We start from the raw sequence: 17,454 nt of genomic DNA on the forward strand, positions 1-17,454 counted from the left end.
AATAGGCAGTCCCATGCCTGGAAGAAGCCTGAAGGAGCCAGAGAGGCAGCGCCGGCCGACTTCAGTGTCAGCTGGGCCACCCGGCAGCCGCCGGGCGTCTCCGAGTAAAGCAGACCATGCTTCCTCGTGTGGTGGGCCTCGTCCAAGCAGGTGAAGGCCTCAGGAACAAAGGCTGCAGCTTCCCCAAGGAGTTCTGCTCAACTCCACACCGCAGCGTGAATTCCCCACCTGCACACGTCACTCAGGGCTGTGACGTCACCCAAACTGGAACCTCCGCCTGCCGAACCTACGGTCTCAGACCTGCCATCCGCCCTAGCCCCGCACCGGAGCTTCCCTAGGAGCCCTGACATGCCGCGGCTGAGCGCGTCCTCTGCAGGAGGCGGGGCCGGGGCGTGAGCTGCTGCGGCCTCCCGGGCCACTGCGCGTCTGCTCGGGCGCACCGGCCACACCTGCCGGGTGGTGGGCGCCGGCCAGGACCCCCGGGAGGGGGCGGGGCCTCCAGACAGACTTGAGGATGGGAGGCTGCGGGCCACTTGCACCTGCCCGGACGCCCAGCAGTTACGTTACAGGGGTGTCTGTGAGCGCAGTGAGAGCAGCAGGAAGTTCCGGCCGAGGGGCACTAACGGTGGGAGGGGCTGCGTGCTGCGCCGTAGCACCTGCTGCCCGGTGACGACAGGGGCCTCCAAGGAGGCTGCCTGTGCTCCTCGCGAGGCCTGCGCCACACCCACAGCGCCACTCCTGTTCACACGGCGTCCTCCAGGGCTGCAGGCGGGAGAGCGGGGGCAGGGCCGCTCCAGGGTCTCCGCCCCAGTCCAGACTGGCCGCGGGTGAGCCGTGGATCTGCTGCCCATCGCCTCCCATGGGCCCTGCTCCTTCCTCTTGGCGAGGGTCAGCTGAGGGCTTGCTCTGCTCCTGGCCTCGAACAACACCACCCTCCCCTGGACGCGCGTCCCCACCAGGCCGTCCCGTGGCTGTCCCTCCGTCTCTTTGGCCAGCACCATGTTTCCGCCTTGAGATGCTCCATCCCTATGAGCCCCCAGGTATCCGGCTGTGCTCCAGGCTCCACTCTGCCCAGCGCAGCCCTCCCTGCTGGAGGCTACCCGCTGCAAACACCAGGCTGGTCCTTCTCGGGCTCCCCGGACCGGGCACGTGCGGGGCTGAGCCTGTGGCCAGAGCAGGGTGAGCACGCCTGCCAGGAGGGCTCGGGCTCCGGTCCCAAGCCTCGCCCCGCGTGGAGGCTGGGGCTTTCAGCTGGCGCCCCTCCGCCCCTCCGAGGCATGGCTGTGCCGTCCCTTGCCTCCAGCCAGCCCCAGGCTGTGGCTTCGGCGCAGGGCCAGGAGGACCTGGCCGGCTCCCTCAGCAGCGCAGACCCTGCTCCCCAACCTGGCGTTCAAAGTGCCGGAGACAGAGGTGTGGGTGCTGAAGAGGAGGCGTCCCAGGCAGGGGCTGGCGGGGGGGATCTGGGCAAGCACAGGGTCCCAGGGAGAGGGAGAAGAGGACCTGGAGGGGCTGCGGTGCTTCGCCCCGAAGCCCTCGTGGGCCCCCTGGCCTGCCATGTGGGAAGGTCCAGCACGGGCCCCCCCACGCCCTTGGCGTCTGGGCACCAGGAGGGAGGCCAGTAGCTCACCCTCGGCCTCAGGCAGCGACCACTTACTCTGGAGAGGACTCCGGGGTCAGGTTGGACATCTCCTCGGGTGTTGGAACTGCGCACACACGGGAAGGACAGGGAGAGAAGGTGTGACCACTCTGCCCTGCCCTCACCAGGGTCCCCCCCGCCCCTCACCGTGACCGGGGTCTCAGCCACCCCACAGGCTCCCGGCCCCCGCCGGAGCCTAGGGCCACGGGGCTGTCCCAGCCTCTGGTGCTGTAATCAGGCCAGACCTTCTCTGGCCTACAGCCGGCCCCGCTGTCCCCCCGACAGATGGCACTGGTCACCCAGGCCCACCCATCAGCTGTGCCGGAGGCTCGGATGGCTTGGCAGTGCCACTGACCCTCGGCACCCAGAGCACAGCAATGGGCTGCCCGCCACTGCCCCATCCCACGGGCTTGCTGATGGCCCTCGCCCCCACCCGCCCGGCGGCCGCTGTCCTCCCAGGGCTCAAGCAGCCCGGCTTCAAGTGGCCACTGGGCTGAAGGGAAGCCCAGGAGCTGGGAGGGGCCCAGGCACACAGCGGGCAGCCGTCTGGCGGCACCGCCTGGGCCTGTGCCAGCCTGGAGGACACCGACCGCTGCCCTGCTCGTGGTCGGGGTCCCGGCACAGCGCAGAGGGGGCAGGCCCTGCCACCCCCACGGCCCCTCTTCCCGCCACTGACCCTGCAGTTTCCGGCGGTGGAAGCGGGGTGACCCCAGGAAACTGTTCTTGATGGAGTTGAGCCGCGTCCTCCAGGGCACCCCTCCGACGCTGGGGCTGGACGGTGGCGTGGGGTTGGGCGTGCCTGCTGGGCTCTCCTTGGGCGTGTGCACGGGCGTCCCCTTAGGGGTGGGGAGGGGACTACCCCTTGGAGAGGGGTGAGGGGTCACCTGTATGGTGGGGACAGATTTGGTGTTGGGTTCAGTCCCGGCGGTCGGGAGCCGGATGGGAGCCGGCATGGTCGGCGGGCCCGGGGGCAGGGCCAGCTGGGGGCCTAGGCCCCCCGGGACAGGGGGTCGGGCCTGGGTGCCGGCCGGGAGTGGGTTGGACTTGGTGCCCTGCAGCGGCTTGTCGGTCAGCTTGGCCTTGCTCGGCAAGGTCTGGGTCTTGGGGTTGGGCCGCAAGGCGGCCTGTGGAGGGAGGACGTGTCCGGGCCCGGAGGCGCTCCGACAAGCTTCAGGCTCCGCGGAGGTGGCCAGGGGGCAGGCCACAGAGGGGCTCTCGGGAGGCGGGGGGGGCAGGGCAAACTTTCTAACAGGCTACAGGGCAGGCGCAGAGGGCAGGGAGCAGAGCGCGAGGGTCCGCGAGAGCCACCATGCGAGCGCCCGCCGCCCCCCCCATGCACACACAGCACCAGGAGGACCAGAAACGTTCAAGCAGGACCCCAGGGCAGGACCAGCGGGACAGGCAGGTGTGGGGGTGGGAGCGTTTGCCATAAAAGAAAACAAATAACACAGGAGAAAACAAAACAAAAGAACGTGCAGTTAGCCCCAGCAGCAGGCGGGGGGCGCGGGCCCAGCCCGGGCTCAGGGAGCCTCCCCTGCCCCCCCCCCAGTGCACGCGGGGCCTCTCAGAGCTGGGGGGGGCGGGGCGGGGCGGGGGCTCACCCTGGGGCTGCTCAGCGGGCTGGTGGACAGGCCCGAGGAGGCGCCGCTGATGGACCTGGACCTGCGGACACAGGTGCGGGGCGGGTCAGCCGGGAGGGGCCACGGCTCTCAGCTTCTCTCCCCGGGGCGGACCCTCCAAGAGGCCGGGAGTCCCGGCCGAGAGCCGCGGAGGCCGCCCTGTCCTGCGCACACCTGGCCACATGCAGGGCTGTCCTGCTGTCCCCACCCCGCCTCTCCCGGGGCCCAGGAGGGCCCCATAGCCCCTTCAGGGGGCCCCGTCAGAGCCTGTCTCCGGACTCCTCTCCTCTACGTGGGAGCTGTCCCATGGCCAAGGCCCAGGCCCAGGACGGCACCGGGAGCCTTCAGCAAGGGTCTGTCAGGGGCTTGGGCGGACAGAGGGACGAGGGGAGACGGGCGCTTCCTGGGAGCTGCATCCAGCCCCCGTGTCAGGTCCACTGTCCAGCCCCCAGTGCCCCGAGCCCACCCAGAACCCCCCAAGGCTGAACTGTCACAGGCCCCGAGTCCTGTGCTCGGCGGACAGCCTCCCATCCTAGCACGTGGGCCACCAAGTGGGCACCAGCCCAGCCCTGCCATGCCCATGGCCCACCTGCCCGGCCCAAAGGTGCCCACAGCACGCCAGCCCATAGCTCTCTCCTCACTGGTACCATGGGGGCCTGGGCAAGGCCAGGCTGGGGTGAGCGCTGGCTGGGACCACCAGCCTTGTCCACCACCGGCCCCACTGGGCCCGCAGACCTGGCGGGGCAGGAACCGGGCGCCCTGCGAGGCAGGGGCCTCACTCCACCACACCACACGGCCTCAGGGAAGGCACACACCATGCTCGCTCAGCCCTGGCTGCTGGCACCTGCCACCCTTCGAGAAGGAAGCAGGGAGGGGGCCGAGGCAGCCACAGGAGAGAAGAGGAAAAGAGTGAAGGCCTGCCCACACCAGGCAGCCCGGCCCCGAGAGGGCTCTCGCCCACCCACTCACACCCCGGCCCAGCCCCTGGGCCTCAGGGAGGAGCTGAGCCCACTCTGACCAGGGCCCCGGCATTTGTGGGCTGGGGCCCCATGGCAGTGACCCTCCAGCGTCTCCACCTAACACAGCCACGGAGCCAGGGGGCGGCGCTGACCTTGCTCCTGGCCCCCCAACCCAGCCTGCCCGCGGCCGGGACGGTGCCCAGAGCCAGGCCTGGGTCCAAAGCTTTCAGATGCTGGGAAGGGAGTGGGGGCCGTCGGTCCCGGCTGGTGCCCACCCCAGCAGCCACAGGCCGGCCGGGCAGCAGCCAAGAGTGAGGCCCAGCGCCTGGGGCCTGCCTACCACTGAGCCAGCCATGCGCTCGTCACTTGGCACAAGGAAACCAGAAAAGAAGCAGTGGAAGGAAGAGGGGTGGGGGCTGCCTCCACAGCGTCCTAACCAGGCCGCACCTGCCCGAGACAGAAAGGAGGGGGCCAGCAGGCAGAGCAGCCAGGGCGGGGCAACGGGGGGGCGGCAAGAGGCCAGCAGTGAGCAGGCAGGTCCGGGAGCAGGCGGGGGGGAAACGGGTGAGGCCCGACCGCCGTCGCCCACGGGCAGCAGGCCCTGCAGGGGCAGGGCTGGGGGGCTCAGGAACGCCGGGCCCCATGCAGAGACCCCTGAGACCGTCATGCCTCCTGCCACGTCCTGGGGAGCCTGCCACCGCCCTGGGCTGCCGCTTCCACTGAGGCCTCACAGCCTGCAGACGCTCGGGGGTCCCCGGGCAGGGAGAGCGCAGTGGGTCTCCCCGCCTGGTAGGCCGGCCACTGGCCTTGCCCCGGCAGCCCACGCCTCCTCGGGGCCTCAGGCCCGCCTGGCCCAGGCCCTTCCCCAGCTTGCTGGAGGTCTCCCTCGCCAGAGCTGCGAGGGCTGGAAGCGCCTCAGGCCCAGCCCTGCCACCAGGCCCACCGTCGTCCTTGGGGCTGGGGGGCGGGGGATGGGTGGGCAGGGTGTATACCTGTCTTCTTTGCTGAATTGGGGGTGGGCTTCAGCGATATCCAGGCTTTTACTGAACATTGCTTTACTACAGCAGGAACAAAGCGAGAAAACAGAGTTACTGACGCAGCCCCACCAGGCGGCCCGGGAGGCTGGACCTCCGCACAGCTCCACACAAGCTGGGCATGGCCCACCTGGCCCCAGGCCAGGCACACGGGCATGAGGGAGGTCAGGCAGGAGAGTGCCAGGGCCACAGCGCACCCCACCCTGGTGACCTGCTGGGCGGGGGGGGGCAGGCCTTGGAGGATGCCCAGCACCCACCACCAGCCCTAGGACCCCTGCAGCCCCAGCCGGTGGCCCAAGCCAGAAAAAGCAGCGGGGCCTGGAGCGGCAGCGGCAGGTCGGGCGGTGTCAGGAGGAAGGGACGCTCCAGGGGCCGCCGGGACGGTCCGCAGCTGACCCCGTCCCAGCTCCTCCCACCCTGAGGCAGCCAGGCCTGGAAGGCAGAGCGGGACACTGGGCTCTGTGGCCTCTCATGCCCAGCCCCTGCTCCAGGCGGGTGAGGGAGGGACGCGGGGTGGCCAGGATGTGGTGGGCCCCACAACAGCACTCAGCCTGCACTGAGCAGGGGCAAGGCTCAGGAAAGGTGGGCTGGAGAGAGGTGGCCTCTCACCCTGGGGGCCTGCTGGGGAGAGGGGTGCCCATAACAAGCAGGACGCGAGGCACAGGGCAGGAGCTCAGCCAGCAGAGACCTTTCTCCCGCCACCCTCACCAGCCCCCCGGGGCCAGAGCCCATGGGCAGCGGCCCGTGCGGTCTAGAGCCAGCCCGTTTCCATGGGAGAGGCCTGGGACCACCAAGGGAGCTGAGGACCACCAGCCCAGTTTAATCCTGATGGTGGCCCTGTTTCCTGGCAAATACCTTGAGAGGCCCGGCTGTCCCCAGCACTCAGCCCCCAGCTGACCAGGGGCAGCCCCAGACCCGGGACCCCCAGAGCTGGGTCTCCAGGTCCAAGAGCTATGGCAAAAATCCCCTCCCCAAGCAGGCCCTGCCCAGCGCCAGGATGAGGACTGGCCAAGGGCCCCTCCTTGCCAGCCAGAGTCCGCTGAGGCTCTGCAGGACCAGGACGCCCTTCCTGCCTCCAGGGGGCGCTGCTGGGACAGCCCGGACCGGCCTGTGAGCGGGCAGCATTCCATCCTCGACCTTGACCCCCACACTACCACAGGTGACCCAAACAAGCGCGGACAGGCCTGCTGGGCGGCTCTGAACGTGGCCTGACCCCAGTGTAGCCCAGTCCAGTCCACTCCAGTCCAGCCCAACCCTGTTCCAGATGGCCTGACCAGCCCAGTACAACCCAGGCCAACAGAGCAAAGCCCAGTCCACCCCAGTCCAGCCCAGCTCTGCTCAGTCTAGCTCAGTCTAGCCCAGTTCAGCCCAGTCCAGCCCAGCCCAGCTCAGTCCATCCCAGTCCAGTTCAGTCCATTCCGGCTCAGTCTAGCCCAGCCCAGCTCAGTCCATCCCAGTCCAGCCCAGCCCAGCCCTGCTCGATCTAGTCTAGTCCAGCCCAGCTCAGCCCAGCTCAGCCCAGCTCAGTCCAGCTCAGTCCAGCTCAGCACAGTACAACCCAGCTCAGCCCAGCATAGTCCAGTCCAGCCCAAGTCAGTCCACCCCAGTCCAGCCCAGCCCAGCCCAGCTCAGTCCACCCTGGTCCAGCTCAGTCTAATCCAGCTCAGCCCAGCTCAGTCCAGCTCAGTCCACCCGAGACCAGGTCAGTCTAGCCCAGTCCAACCCAGTCCAGCTCAGTCTAGCCCAGCTCAGCGCAGTCCAGCTCAGCCCAGCTCAGTCCACCCCAGACCAGGTCGGTCTAACCCAGCCCAGCTCAGTCCAGTCCAGCCCAGCCCAGCTCAGCTCACTCAGCCCAGCCAAGTTTAGCTTAGTCCAGTCCAGCACAAGCAGCCTGAACAGCCCGGCCCAGCCCCTAGCACAGCGTGGTCCAGGCCCACCCAGTGGCCTTGGCCCAGCCCCAGGGCCGGGGGGCAGAGATGAGCCATGCCAGGCCCAGCACAGCCCGTGAGCAGTGCCAACGCCGACCAGGCCAGGCCACCAGGAGGCAGAGTGCTGGGTCCTCCTGGAAGGCACGCACCTCTGGCCATGCTGGGCCATCTCGATGGCCCGCCGCGCGGGCACCGGGGAGCCGCCGTCCGTCACGCTGAGCACCTCCATGGACTTGCGTTCAGGCCGCCGCTTGCCGTGCCGGTTCAGCATTGGGGAGTCCACACGCTTCCGGGGAGGGTCTGTGTGCAGACAGGGGTCAGGGCAAGGCAGCCCGCTGGGCCTGGGAGGGGCAGCATGGGGCCAGGCCACCCTGCCACCTTATACCTATTTCATTTCTGGGGGGCAGGTCCTCGTCCTCATGGCTCGGGTACCTTTCTTTCCGGTCCAGGAGAAGGAAATAAATCATCTTCTCCTGGTTTTCCCTGCAGTGGGTGAGAGGCACCAAGAAGGGTTGGCAAGTCTGTTCCTGGATGGGGTCCCACCCCATGGCCGCCTGCCTGGGAGGCGCCGCTGGGGCCCCCGGCCAGGCTGCGCCGCGGCCCCCCGCCAACGTACTCCTCGGACAGCAGGTCCTGCAGCAGCTTGTTGCGGTCCCGGAAGCAGCCCAGAGAGTGCATGCTGTCCAGCACGTCGGGGTCGATGTCCTCCAGGCTGGGCAGCGAGCGGATCTGCACCTTGCGGGGGATGGGCTGCTCTGGCTCTGGCTCGTTCTTGCCCCCTCTGTGGATGACAGGCACCCGGGGTCACTCCCTTGCCCTCCGCAGCCTGGGGCTCCTCCGCCCCCCACCCCGAGGTGCCGGGAGGGCGGGGCCCACCCCTTCCTGGGGCCCCGAGTCTTGCTGCTCTCTGTGCGCCCCGCCCCTGCATGCCTCCTGCATCCTGCCTGAGCCCAGCAAGGCCGGCCCGGGGGCCTTGAGAGCCAGGAGCGGCTGAGGCTGGGTCACCCCCGCCTTCCCTAGCAGGCCCTCCAGGCCACGGTGACAGGTGGCAGGCAAAGCAGGCGATGTGGGAGGAAGAGCTACTTACATATACCATATGTGTTTCTGAATGTGCTCTAGCTACAAGGAAAGAGAAACAGGGAGTTAGTACGAGGAGGGATGGAGGAGCCCACGTTAGGAGGCCGGCGGCGGGAGCACGGGGAGGGACGGAGCACAGGAGCGTGCAGACAGCAGGACAGGAGGAGTGGGGGGGGAGGGGGCTGGTGAGGGGGTGGGGAGGGGAGGAGAGGGGGAGAGAGGACATGGGGGGCAATGTGGGTGGAGGGTGGGGAGCGTGTGGGGAGGGGCTGCTCAGGTGGCAAAGCCCCCGGACAGGGGGCGACCTGCCTACCCCAGGTCGAAGGGAAAATGCTGACCTAGAGAGAGAAGGAAGGTGGGCAGGGCCGGGGGGCTGCAGGCAGGGCTGGGGGACCTGGGCGGCAGAGGGAGGGAGCACGGGAGCAAGGTGACCTCTGGGGTCTCAGGCTCCGGGAAGGAGGCCAAGGGAGGAGGGCAGGGGAAGCGGCCAGGGTGGCCTCCTGTGCACAGGAAGGGGCTGGGTGCAGGCGTGAGCAGGAGGCTTGGGGGCCAGCCCTGCTCTCCCCCCAACTCCACTCGGGACAGCTTGGCTGGGGAGGGTGGGCGAGGGTGGCCTCTTGGGCACTGGGCCGCCCCTGTCCTGGGGAGGCCAGCCCGGGGAGTCCTGCTGCCCCTGCTCTGGGGACCCGCCCTCCCGGCACTAGCTGAACCCCAGGGAGGCCGGAGGCGGCCAGCTGGGGGCGTCTTTCGGAAGGAAGAGCTGCCCTCAGACCTTCCCTGGCCCCCCCCCGGCATCAGCAGTGGTCGTGGGGAGCTATTCACACGGACCAGGCCCTGGAAAGCCCAGGACTCAGGGGTCAGCATCAGTGGGCGCTCACCCGCCAGGCACACCAGCACTCCCAAACCACGCGTCCACACCCGTGCCCGCACACAGCCACGCACACACAGCGCTTCCTTACCCATGTGCTCACATGCACATGCACACCCAGGCCCCCCGTACCACACTCACAGGCCCAGGTGGGGTTACCCTGCAGGTGCCATCCCTTGCCCCGGGAGGAGACGCCGGAGATGGGACCTTGCAGGCTCTGGGGGTGGGGGGCGGCGTAAGGGAGAGAAGGAGGCCCTCCAACCCCTCCAGGACGCCCGGGACCCACCGTGAGGCGCCGGGCCGCGTCCACCTCGATCATGCCGCGCAACAGGCTCTGGCAGTCGGGCGGGATAAAGTGCGGCATATGGAACACGCCCCGCTTCACCTTCTCCAGCAGCTGCCGCAGGTTGTCGTCGTCGAAGGGCAGAGCCCCCTGCCGGCAGGGGACTGGGGTCACCTGGGGAGGGGCGCACAGGGGCAGCGCCGCGGGGCAGGGGAGGGGGCCTCACCACCAGCAGGGCGAACAGGATCACGCCGCAGCTCCACACGTCTGCCTTGCGGCCGTCATACTTCTCCCCCTGCGGGCGGCAGTGGGGTAGGCGGGGTGAACGGCCGGGCTCCGCAGAAATGGTGGGGCCCAGGTACTGGGTGTAGGGGGGAGTCGGCCAGGGCCCGGGGTCTGCAAGGCTCAGGTGGCAAAGCCCCCGGGACAGGGGGCGACAAGGGCGGCGGGGGGGGGCTACTTACCCGGATCACCTCGGGGCAGGCGTAGTGGGGCGATCTGGAGGCAAAAGCAACAGTCAGGCGCGGGGTTCGGGACCTGCTGTCTGCCCTGGCCACCCCACCCCGCCTGCACTCGGGGCTGCCCCCCAGGACCACAGCAGGGCATATGCCCGAGGCATGCTCCGCCTGCAGGCCCCCGGGCCCACCAGGAGGCTCAAGGGGCTTTGGTGCCACCCCTCACAACCCAGTCCCTACTGTGTGCTTCTGGGGGAAACCGAGACACGGGAGCCTGTGGGCTCCGCCACGCCCGAGGCTGTCTGCCTGCCGCCCTGGTCCAAGGGCAGTAACGTCCCCGAAGGACCACGGGGCCGAGTGCCCGCCGAGCAAGCGGGCAGCCACGGGGACCGGACCCGCCTTCCAGGGCCGTGGAGCCGAGCGCAGGCCTGGGCTGAACGGTCACGGGAAGGGTCCCTCCCCAGCGTCACACTTGGCAGCAAAGTCTGAGGGCAGAGTGAAGGTCCTGGGGCTCCTGGGGCTCCAGGCCCCCCCACCGCTGAGCAGCTGAGACCACCGGCGGCATGGCCAGGGCGGGGCGGGGGCCTTCGGGGACAGCGGCCGGGCCCTCTCCTGGCCTGGCAGGGCCACTCACCCGCAGCTGGTCTCCAGCAGACTGTCGCCAACCTGCAGCGACGCCATGCCGAAGTCGGCGATCCGGATGTTGTTTTTCTCATCTAGTAGGAGGTTCTCCGGCTTCAGATCCCTGTGGCTGGGAAGGAAGGCGGGATTGAGGCTGACCAGTCCCCCTAGCTGCCTCCCCTCCCCAAAAGCCCATCTGCACAGCATGGGGCCAATGGCAGCCCAGCCTGGTGACATCACAGGCAGCCAATGGGAAGTCGCCTGCCTGGCAGCTGTGGGCTCGGGGAACAGAGAAACAGAGACCCTCTGGGGTCACACCACCTGCTCCCACCCGCCCCCGAGGCAGGCTTTGCTTTACTCCCTGGGCCCCCCCATAAGTGCTCTGGGCCAAGGCCAACCTGGGACCCCCAATCCAGGGTGACCTGGCCCCAGGACCCCTGAGAAACCTGAGGAGGGGGCTTCTGGAACCTGGGGTGGACACCTGGCAGTAGCTTCCTGATGCTCCTAAAGGGGGGGGGTCAATAGAAAGTGTGCTGTCTGTTCCAGGGGCACAGGGGGAGTGCAAGGGTGGGGTGGAGATACCTGGTCTGGGGGTACCTGGTGGGCGGTGAGGGGTACCTGGTGCTGGGGGGTACCTGGTAGGGGGTGGAGGGTACCTGGTGGGGGGTACCTGGTGGGGGATGGAGAGTACCTAGTGGGAGATGGAGAATACCTAGTGGGGGATGGGGGGCACCTGGTGGGGGTGAGGTGTACCTGGTGGGGATGGAGGGTACCTGGTGGGGGATGGGGGTACCTGGTGGGGGGTGACGGGTACCTGGTGCTAGGGGTACCTGGTGGGGGGTGGAGGGTACCTGGTGGGGGATAGGGAGTACCTGGTGGGGGATGGAGGGTACCTGGTGGGGGTGAGAGGTACCTGGTGGGGATGGAGGGTACCGGGTGGGGGATGGGGAGTACCTGGTGGGGGATGGGGGTACCTGGTGGGGGATGAAGGATAACTGGTAGGCGTTGAGAGGGTACCTGGTAGGGGATGGGGGCACCTGGTGGGGGGTGGGGGTACCTGGTGGGGGATGGGGAGTACCTGGTGGGGGGTGGGAGGTTACCTGGTGGGGGTGGGGGGTACCTGGTGGGGATGGGGGCACCTGGTGGGGTGTGGGGGTACCTGGTGGGGGTGGGGGGCACCTGGTGGGGAATGGGAGGGTACCTGGTGGGGAGTGGCGGGCACCTGGTGGGAAATGGGGGTACCTGGTGCGGGATGGAGAGTACCTGGTGGGGGTACCTGGTGGGGGGTAGGGGGCACCTGGTGGGGAATGGGGAGTACCTGGTGGGGGAGGGAGAGTACCTGGTGGGGGGTACCTGGTGGGGGGTGGGGGGTACCTGGTGGGGGATGGGGGCACCTGGTGGGAAATGGGCACCTGGCAGGGGATGAGGCTTTGCCTCATGGGGAATGGGGGTGTACCTCGCAGGGGATGGGGACACCTGGCAGGGGTCGGGGCACGCACCATATAGAGTGGCTGTGGCAAAAGTCTAGCGCAGAGATGATCTGCCGGAAGAACTTCCGGGCCTCTTTGGGGGTCAGCCTCCCCTTCTTGACAAGGTAGTCGAAGAGTTCCCCACCAGACACGTGTTCTAGCACCAGGTATCTGCGGGGGACAGGTGGGCATCGGGTGGCTGCACGTGGTCCAACCTGCCCGCCTTGGGGCCACCCAGCCACAGCAGCACTGGCCACAGGCTGCAGGCCAGCACCCCGTCCTGGCACCAACGTCTGCCTGTCCCAGCCTCCAGCACCCTCGGCATGAGGGCCCCACGCCCCCCACCTCCTGGCAGGCCTGCTTCCGGCACCACCATGGGGGGAGCCCTCTGCTGTGGGGAATCCAGGCACAGGGTCACCCCTGGCCCCCTGGCTGAGGGACGGCCGGGCCTCCAGGCTAAAGGGGCACTGTGGCCATGGACACCCACGCAAGCTGGGGCTGTGACCATTCTAGGCCCTCCCTGGCTAGTCCAGCTTGGGCTCCCAGAGCAGGGGTCTGAATCAGACACTCAGGCCCTGAGGGAGCCCTGGCCAATAGGGCAGACCTCCAAACAGGGTGAGTAAGGGGTTGGAGCAGGGCAGGGCTGGGGGCACCCAGGGGCGGCCCTCACACTGGGTCTTGGAAGACAGAGGAAAAAGGTGGGCATGGCCCAGCGGGCAGGTCGTAACTGCCCCCACTCGGCTCCCCAGGGCCTGGTGGTCTGGACTGGGGCAGGGGCTGGGGGCTGGGCCCCCAGGAGGATACTGACAGGGCCCCGGGCTCCCTGGCTCTGTGGGCCAGTAGCCTCGAGGCCTAGCACTCCCCTCTGCCACCCCTCTGTGCCCTCGCCTCTGCTGCATCGGTCACTGGCAGGGGCCCAGGGACTGAGGGCCCTCTGGGCTATGGTGCAGGGCTGCGGTGGGGGCAGGGCGGGATGGGGAGAGCTGGAGGGGCAGGGCATGCCATGTCTGGCCTGGTGACAGGGGCTACAGGGAGGGAGGGACCCCAAGGCCCCCGGGACATGTGCATACGGATGTCTGCAGGACCCCCAAGGAGTTCCTGGAGGAAGCCAAGGGTGTCTCCAGAGCCGGTCTTGCAGGAATGGAGGGGTCAGTGGGGGTGGGAGCACAGGGAGCCTGGAGACGCAGAGGGGGCACTAGGTGGGATTCAGGCAGGAGGGGCCCTCCTGGGGGTCCTGCCCTGCTCCCGAGAGGGAGGATCCAAGCACAGCACAGGCCACAGGTTGACCTCGTCGGCAGAGGGCCCCTGGCTCCTCCCTCACCTGGGTGGCCTTGGGCTTGGGAGTCCTGGGGAGCGTGTGGGGCCCTGCAGGACCCAGCCTGGCCCCCTGATCACCCTCATGCTGGGCATGGTGTCCCTGTCATCGGGTCTTTGCCCAGGCTGTGCCCCCTGCTGGACTGCTGTCCTAGGACCCCCCCCACCCACGGTGGCCTCCTTGGGGCCAAAGGCTCTGCCTGTCGTTTCCTCCCCCCCCACTAGGTCTATCCTCAAGAGGATCTCAGCAGAAATGAGGCGTGATGGGTCTCCCGCATGCTGTGTGCCCCAAGCTCATGGGACGCCCCTGACACTGCAAGGTGGGCCCCCCTGTGAGGCCGATGGTGGGGGCCGTGCACGTGTTATCTCCGGGGGCAGAGTTCCTTGGGCTCGCAGTGTCAGGGGCCTGCCACCCAGCACCCCCACACCCGTGCTGACCGGGCGGCTCCCGTCACCCTAACCCTCAAACACTTGGGTCCCAGCTGGCGCAGCGGGAATGCCATGGCGTTGAGGAAACAAAGAGTGAGTCACGTGTAGGAGGGGCCGCGGTTTGCACCCAGGGCCCATCCTCCATCCATGTGCCCGAGCCTTCCTGCTCCCCCGGGGCAGCCCTGGGTGGCCGGCTTCATGCCCCAACCTCCACTGCCCACAACAGTATGGGCGGGCTGTGGACGGCCACCTGGGCCAGCCAGTTCCGTCCAGCAGGCACCCAGGCCTCTTCGGGGCTGGGGCTTGGAGTCGAGCCCTCGAGGGTCCCCCAGGCCAGCCCCTTGCTCACGTTTCCTCACTCAATGCCAATGTGCCCAAGGACAGTGCCGCTGGGGCCCCTCCTGAGGCCTGGGCATCACAGGCCGGGCCTCCTACAGTCACAAAAGCAGGAGTGACAGGGATGGACGCCCCCTGCAGTGACCCTGGGAGGGACCAGCACCCCCAGCCCAGGTGAGCTCAGGGGGGCCATACAGCTGGTGACCGCCGTGGTCTGGGCCGGGAGCGCCGACCGTGGAAGCCTCCTGAGAGCTCCCTCCTCGCCAGGGCCCCCTGCCCGGGGGGCTGCCTGTGCCCTCCCCAAGGCCCCACCCCGGCTCTCCAGACCCGGCAATACCTACAAATATTTTTTGTTTTCATAAACATCGTGCAGCTTTAGAACGTGAGGGTGTTCGATGAGCTTCAGGATGGCGATCTCCCGCTCCACCTGCACGGGAAGAAGAGGTCCATCTGGGAGCAGGCTCACCGCCCTGCTCCCTGCATCCACCACCCTGTCACCTCTTACCCACAGCCCCGGGGCCGGGCGGTGGGGGACACCGATGCCATGCTGCCCTGCCCTCCAGGGGTCTCTGGCTGGTGGGGAGACAGAGAGATCGAGTGGCCCGTGCCCCCCTGGATGCCTCGGCTGGGTCGTGGGGGCAGCAGGAGGCTTGGAGGAGGGCCAGCCTAGCGATGGGGTCTGCACCCCTATGGACTAGCCCATCCCATCCCAGGGGCATCACAAAGGGGGCTGCCCCCCAGCCCCTCCACCCCGGCCCTGCCAGGCCTTCAGGGGGGTGGGCCCCAGTTAGATCCTCAGGCCCCTGCCACTGAGCTCTTGTGTCTCTGCTCGGAGAGCTTATGGGCATCTAGAACTCAGTGTCCCCAGCTGAACATGTGAGACCCAGGTGCTGTCCAAAGCAAGGTCAGGGTCTGCCCGCTCCCATCCAAGCAAGCATCACCTTCCCTTAAAACTGCCCCATCTGCGGTCTCTGGGGTTCCCCAGTGGGGCCCACACAAGTCCCTCCCTGCCCTCTGGCGAGGTCCTCTTCCCCATCAGCAGCTCCATCACCCTCCACCCCTCAGGCAGCCCATCACTGCCCTCCTTGCGTGCTGGCCCCACGTGCCCCCTCGGGAGACGGCTGGGAGAGTGTGTGCGGCACAGTCCCCAGGGCAGGGGCAGGCATGGTGGAAGGGACCCCCCAGCATGCCACCTGCCTGCGAAGGTCTGAGTGCTCCACACCCACGGGTGAGCAGACAGATAGATGGGGGAACCCGAGGCCTGAGCAACCCCTTCCCGCTGAGTGTCCAGTCCCAAAGGGGGCCCAGACTCTACCACACGAGGGGCTCCCAGTACTGGGGAGGGAGGAGGGCGGGAAGCAGGAGGGGTGGTGTGGTCCCGTCCCGGGAAGTGTCATGTCCTCTTTCCCTCTCTGAGGCAGGGGCCTCCTCCTGAATCTAACTGGGGAAACTGAGGCCCCACTGGCTACCCCAGCAGGTTGGCACAGGGCCTGGACGGTGCCCCAGGATGCAGCCTGTCCCTCCCAGGTTCCTGGCTGAGGCCAGGAGAAAGGGCAGGCTGGGCCGGCGGGGGGCAGCCAGCACGGAGGGTGCTGGTCATGGTCAAAGGACAGCAGCGCAGGGAGCCCGCTGTGGCTGGAGCCGCCCACCTGTGCTCCAGCAGGACCACGCGAGTGGGACCCACCTGGGCTGGCTTCTCTGCAGCCCCCGGGGTTCTCACCACAGGCCCCCCACACTGAGCTCACCTTCATCAGCACAGACTCGCTGAGCTTCTCCCGGTTGACAATTTTAATAGCCACCTTCTGGCACGTGACACAGTGAATCCCCAGCTTCACAAGGCCTGCAGGGTAGAGAAGCCCCCTGAGACCCCATCCAGGGCTCCAACCAGCAGGGGCCTACCTGCTCCCCCTCAAGGCCCCTCACTCAGGGCCTGGGCCCTGCCCCCACCCCTCTCCGCCCAGTGCGCCTCAAGTGGGACTCCCACAGCCGCTGTCCGCCGTCCCACGCTCCTTGGTCACTGCCCAGAAGAGCTCCATCTTGGAGTATCCCTGCCCCACACCACATCCTCTGCCCACGGGACCAGCCCTCTGACCTCCTTGAGACCCCCCCCTTGCTCTTGAGGCCATGACCCCCAGAGTCCCCCACTCCAGGCCTTCAGCCACTGCCCAGCAGGGAAGCCAGGGTATCTCAGACTCGGGGCCACCCCCTGCCTGGACCCTTAGGGACCCCTGCCCCCGGGATGCTCAGCCTCTGCCACCCGACCCACCAACCTCCTTTCAGCCTGCAGATCTCTGGGCAGAGATGTCCAGACAGTGTCCGGCTCGCTGCTGTCTCCAGGACAGTACGAGGGGCCCAAGGCCACTCCCTGGACGGCACCACCCCAGCCTGCCACGCCCCCTGCCCCCCCCCCCTGGACCCCCCCAGGACAGAACACTAATTCACTCTTCCTCATGGCCCCACTTCTAGGACCTGAGCCCCAGCACACTTCTATGGTCCTGGTCGCCGCCCCCTTGTCGTGTGGCCACAGCCAGGCCTCCGCCTCTCCTCCCTCCCCTCCCTGGCTGGAACAGGCCCCCGGGGCCACCAGCAGCCTCACCCCCACTGCAGCCCAGGCCACTGCCAGCACCCTCCAGACCTCTGGCTGGACCGCTCTGTGGGCTCAGGCCCAGGACACCCCACCTCTCCATCCCTGAGCCTAGGCCCCCAACCCCGACATTCCCCACGGTGATTTCATTCCCAGGTGGGCACATGAAGGCGATCATGATGGCGAACCCACCTCCTGCACTTGGGGGCACAGGGGGCCGGGGGACCCCGTTCACCTTGGCACCGCAGCCCGACCCCGGGATGCCCTTTCTGTGAACACTGAGGGGCGCCCGCACTGTGTCATCAGATTTGATCAAAGTCGGGACCCCGACTGAACACCCACCTCATGGTTCTGGGGTGACCCGGCCCCCCAGTTGTTGCTGCTTTAACCGTGACCTTGAGCTCCTTGTCATGCTCACCAGCTGCTTGGGTTCACCTGGGTTTGGGGGGATTCTCACCAATTTGCAAGAGCCCCTCGATTTTTATAGGAAATGAATCCCTTGTCACATGCGTAAAAAACACCTTCCCTTAACGGACCGCACGTCCGTAACTTTACGTGGCCTCTGTGTCCTTCCGTGGAGCACGGTCACGGCTGTCCTTCCCAGCACGGCTTCTTGCCCTCCCCCGGTGTTGGGCTGGATGGGCCTGCAGGCTAGCCTCTCCGTGGGCACAGGGAGCTTGGCCGAGGGAGGACGCCGTACTTGCCCAGAGGCAGGAGCAGCGGCAGGTGGGGGACCCGGGCCTTTGTGGGCGATGCCCAAGGGCCAGGAGCTCGTGTGCACACTCAGGGAAGGACAGATGGGCTCCTGGGCTCCAGCAGGGTGTGCCCACAGAGCTCCCCCA

At 68.0% G+C, this 17,454-nt stretch overlaps 1 protein-coding gene across 15 annotated transcripts in view; it reads right to left on the reverse strand.

Annotated features, from left to right (window-relative positions):
- Nucleotides 1-17,454, reverse strand: part of BRSK2 (BR serine/threonine kinase 2) — a 64,527-nt gene that overhangs the window by 7,621 nt on the left and 39,452 nt on the right. For 11 of the 15 annotated variants that reach the window (XR_004300706.1, XR_004300704.1, XR_004300705.1 and 8 more), the window contains exons 2-16: nucleotides 15,774-15,868; nucleotides 14,370-14,455; nucleotides 11,980-12,120; nucleotides 10,494-10,610; nucleotides 9,869-9,902; nucleotides 9,631-9,699; nucleotides 9,408-9,554; nucleotides 8,264-8,295; nucleotides 7,793-7,957; nucleotides 7,562-7,659; nucleotides 7,326-7,476; nucleotides 5,207-5,272; nucleotides 3,238-3,298; nucleotides 2,313-2,520; nucleotides 1,655-1,703 (exon numbers count right to left, since the gene is read on the reverse strand). Coding sequence is in view for 11 of the 15 variants with exons in the window: in XM_032414608.1 (XP_032270499.1) it covers nucleotides 1,655-1,703; nucleotides 2,313-2,520; nucleotides 3,238-3,298; nucleotides 5,207-5,272; nucleotides 7,326-7,476; nucleotides 7,562-7,659; nucleotides 7,793-7,957; nucleotides 8,264-8,295; nucleotides 9,408-9,554; nucleotides 9,631-9,699; nucleotides 9,869-9,902; nucleotides 10,494-10,610; nucleotides 11,980-12,120; nucleotides 14,370-14,455; nucleotides 15,774-15,868 (1,519 nt within the window). In the remaining 4 variants the exon portion in view is untranslated. Of the gene's footprint in view, nucleotides 1-1,654; nucleotides 1,704-2,312; nucleotides 2,521-3,237; nucleotides 3,299-5,206; nucleotides 5,273-7,325; nucleotides 7,477-7,561; nucleotides 7,660-7,792; nucleotides 7,958-8,263; nucleotides 8,296-9,407; nucleotides 9,555-9,630; nucleotides 9,700-9,868; nucleotides 9,903-10,493; nucleotides 10,611-11,979; nucleotides 12,121-14,365; nucleotides 14,456-15,773; nucleotides 15,869-17,454 lie in introns of all 15 variants that reach the window. The other 4 variants (XR_004300707.1, XM_032414601.1, XM_032414600.1 and 1 more) reach the window with 2 other exon arrangements.

Source organism: Phoca vitulina, unplaced genomic scaffold (genome assembly GCF_004348235.1).
Source record: "Phoca vitulina isolate PV1807 unplaced genomic scaffold, GSC_HSeal_1.0 scaffold16, whole genome shotgun sequence".
In the NCBI taxonomy this organism is placed as follows: Eukaryota; Metazoa; Chordata; class Mammalia; order Carnivora; family Phocidae; genus Phoca; species Phoca vitulina.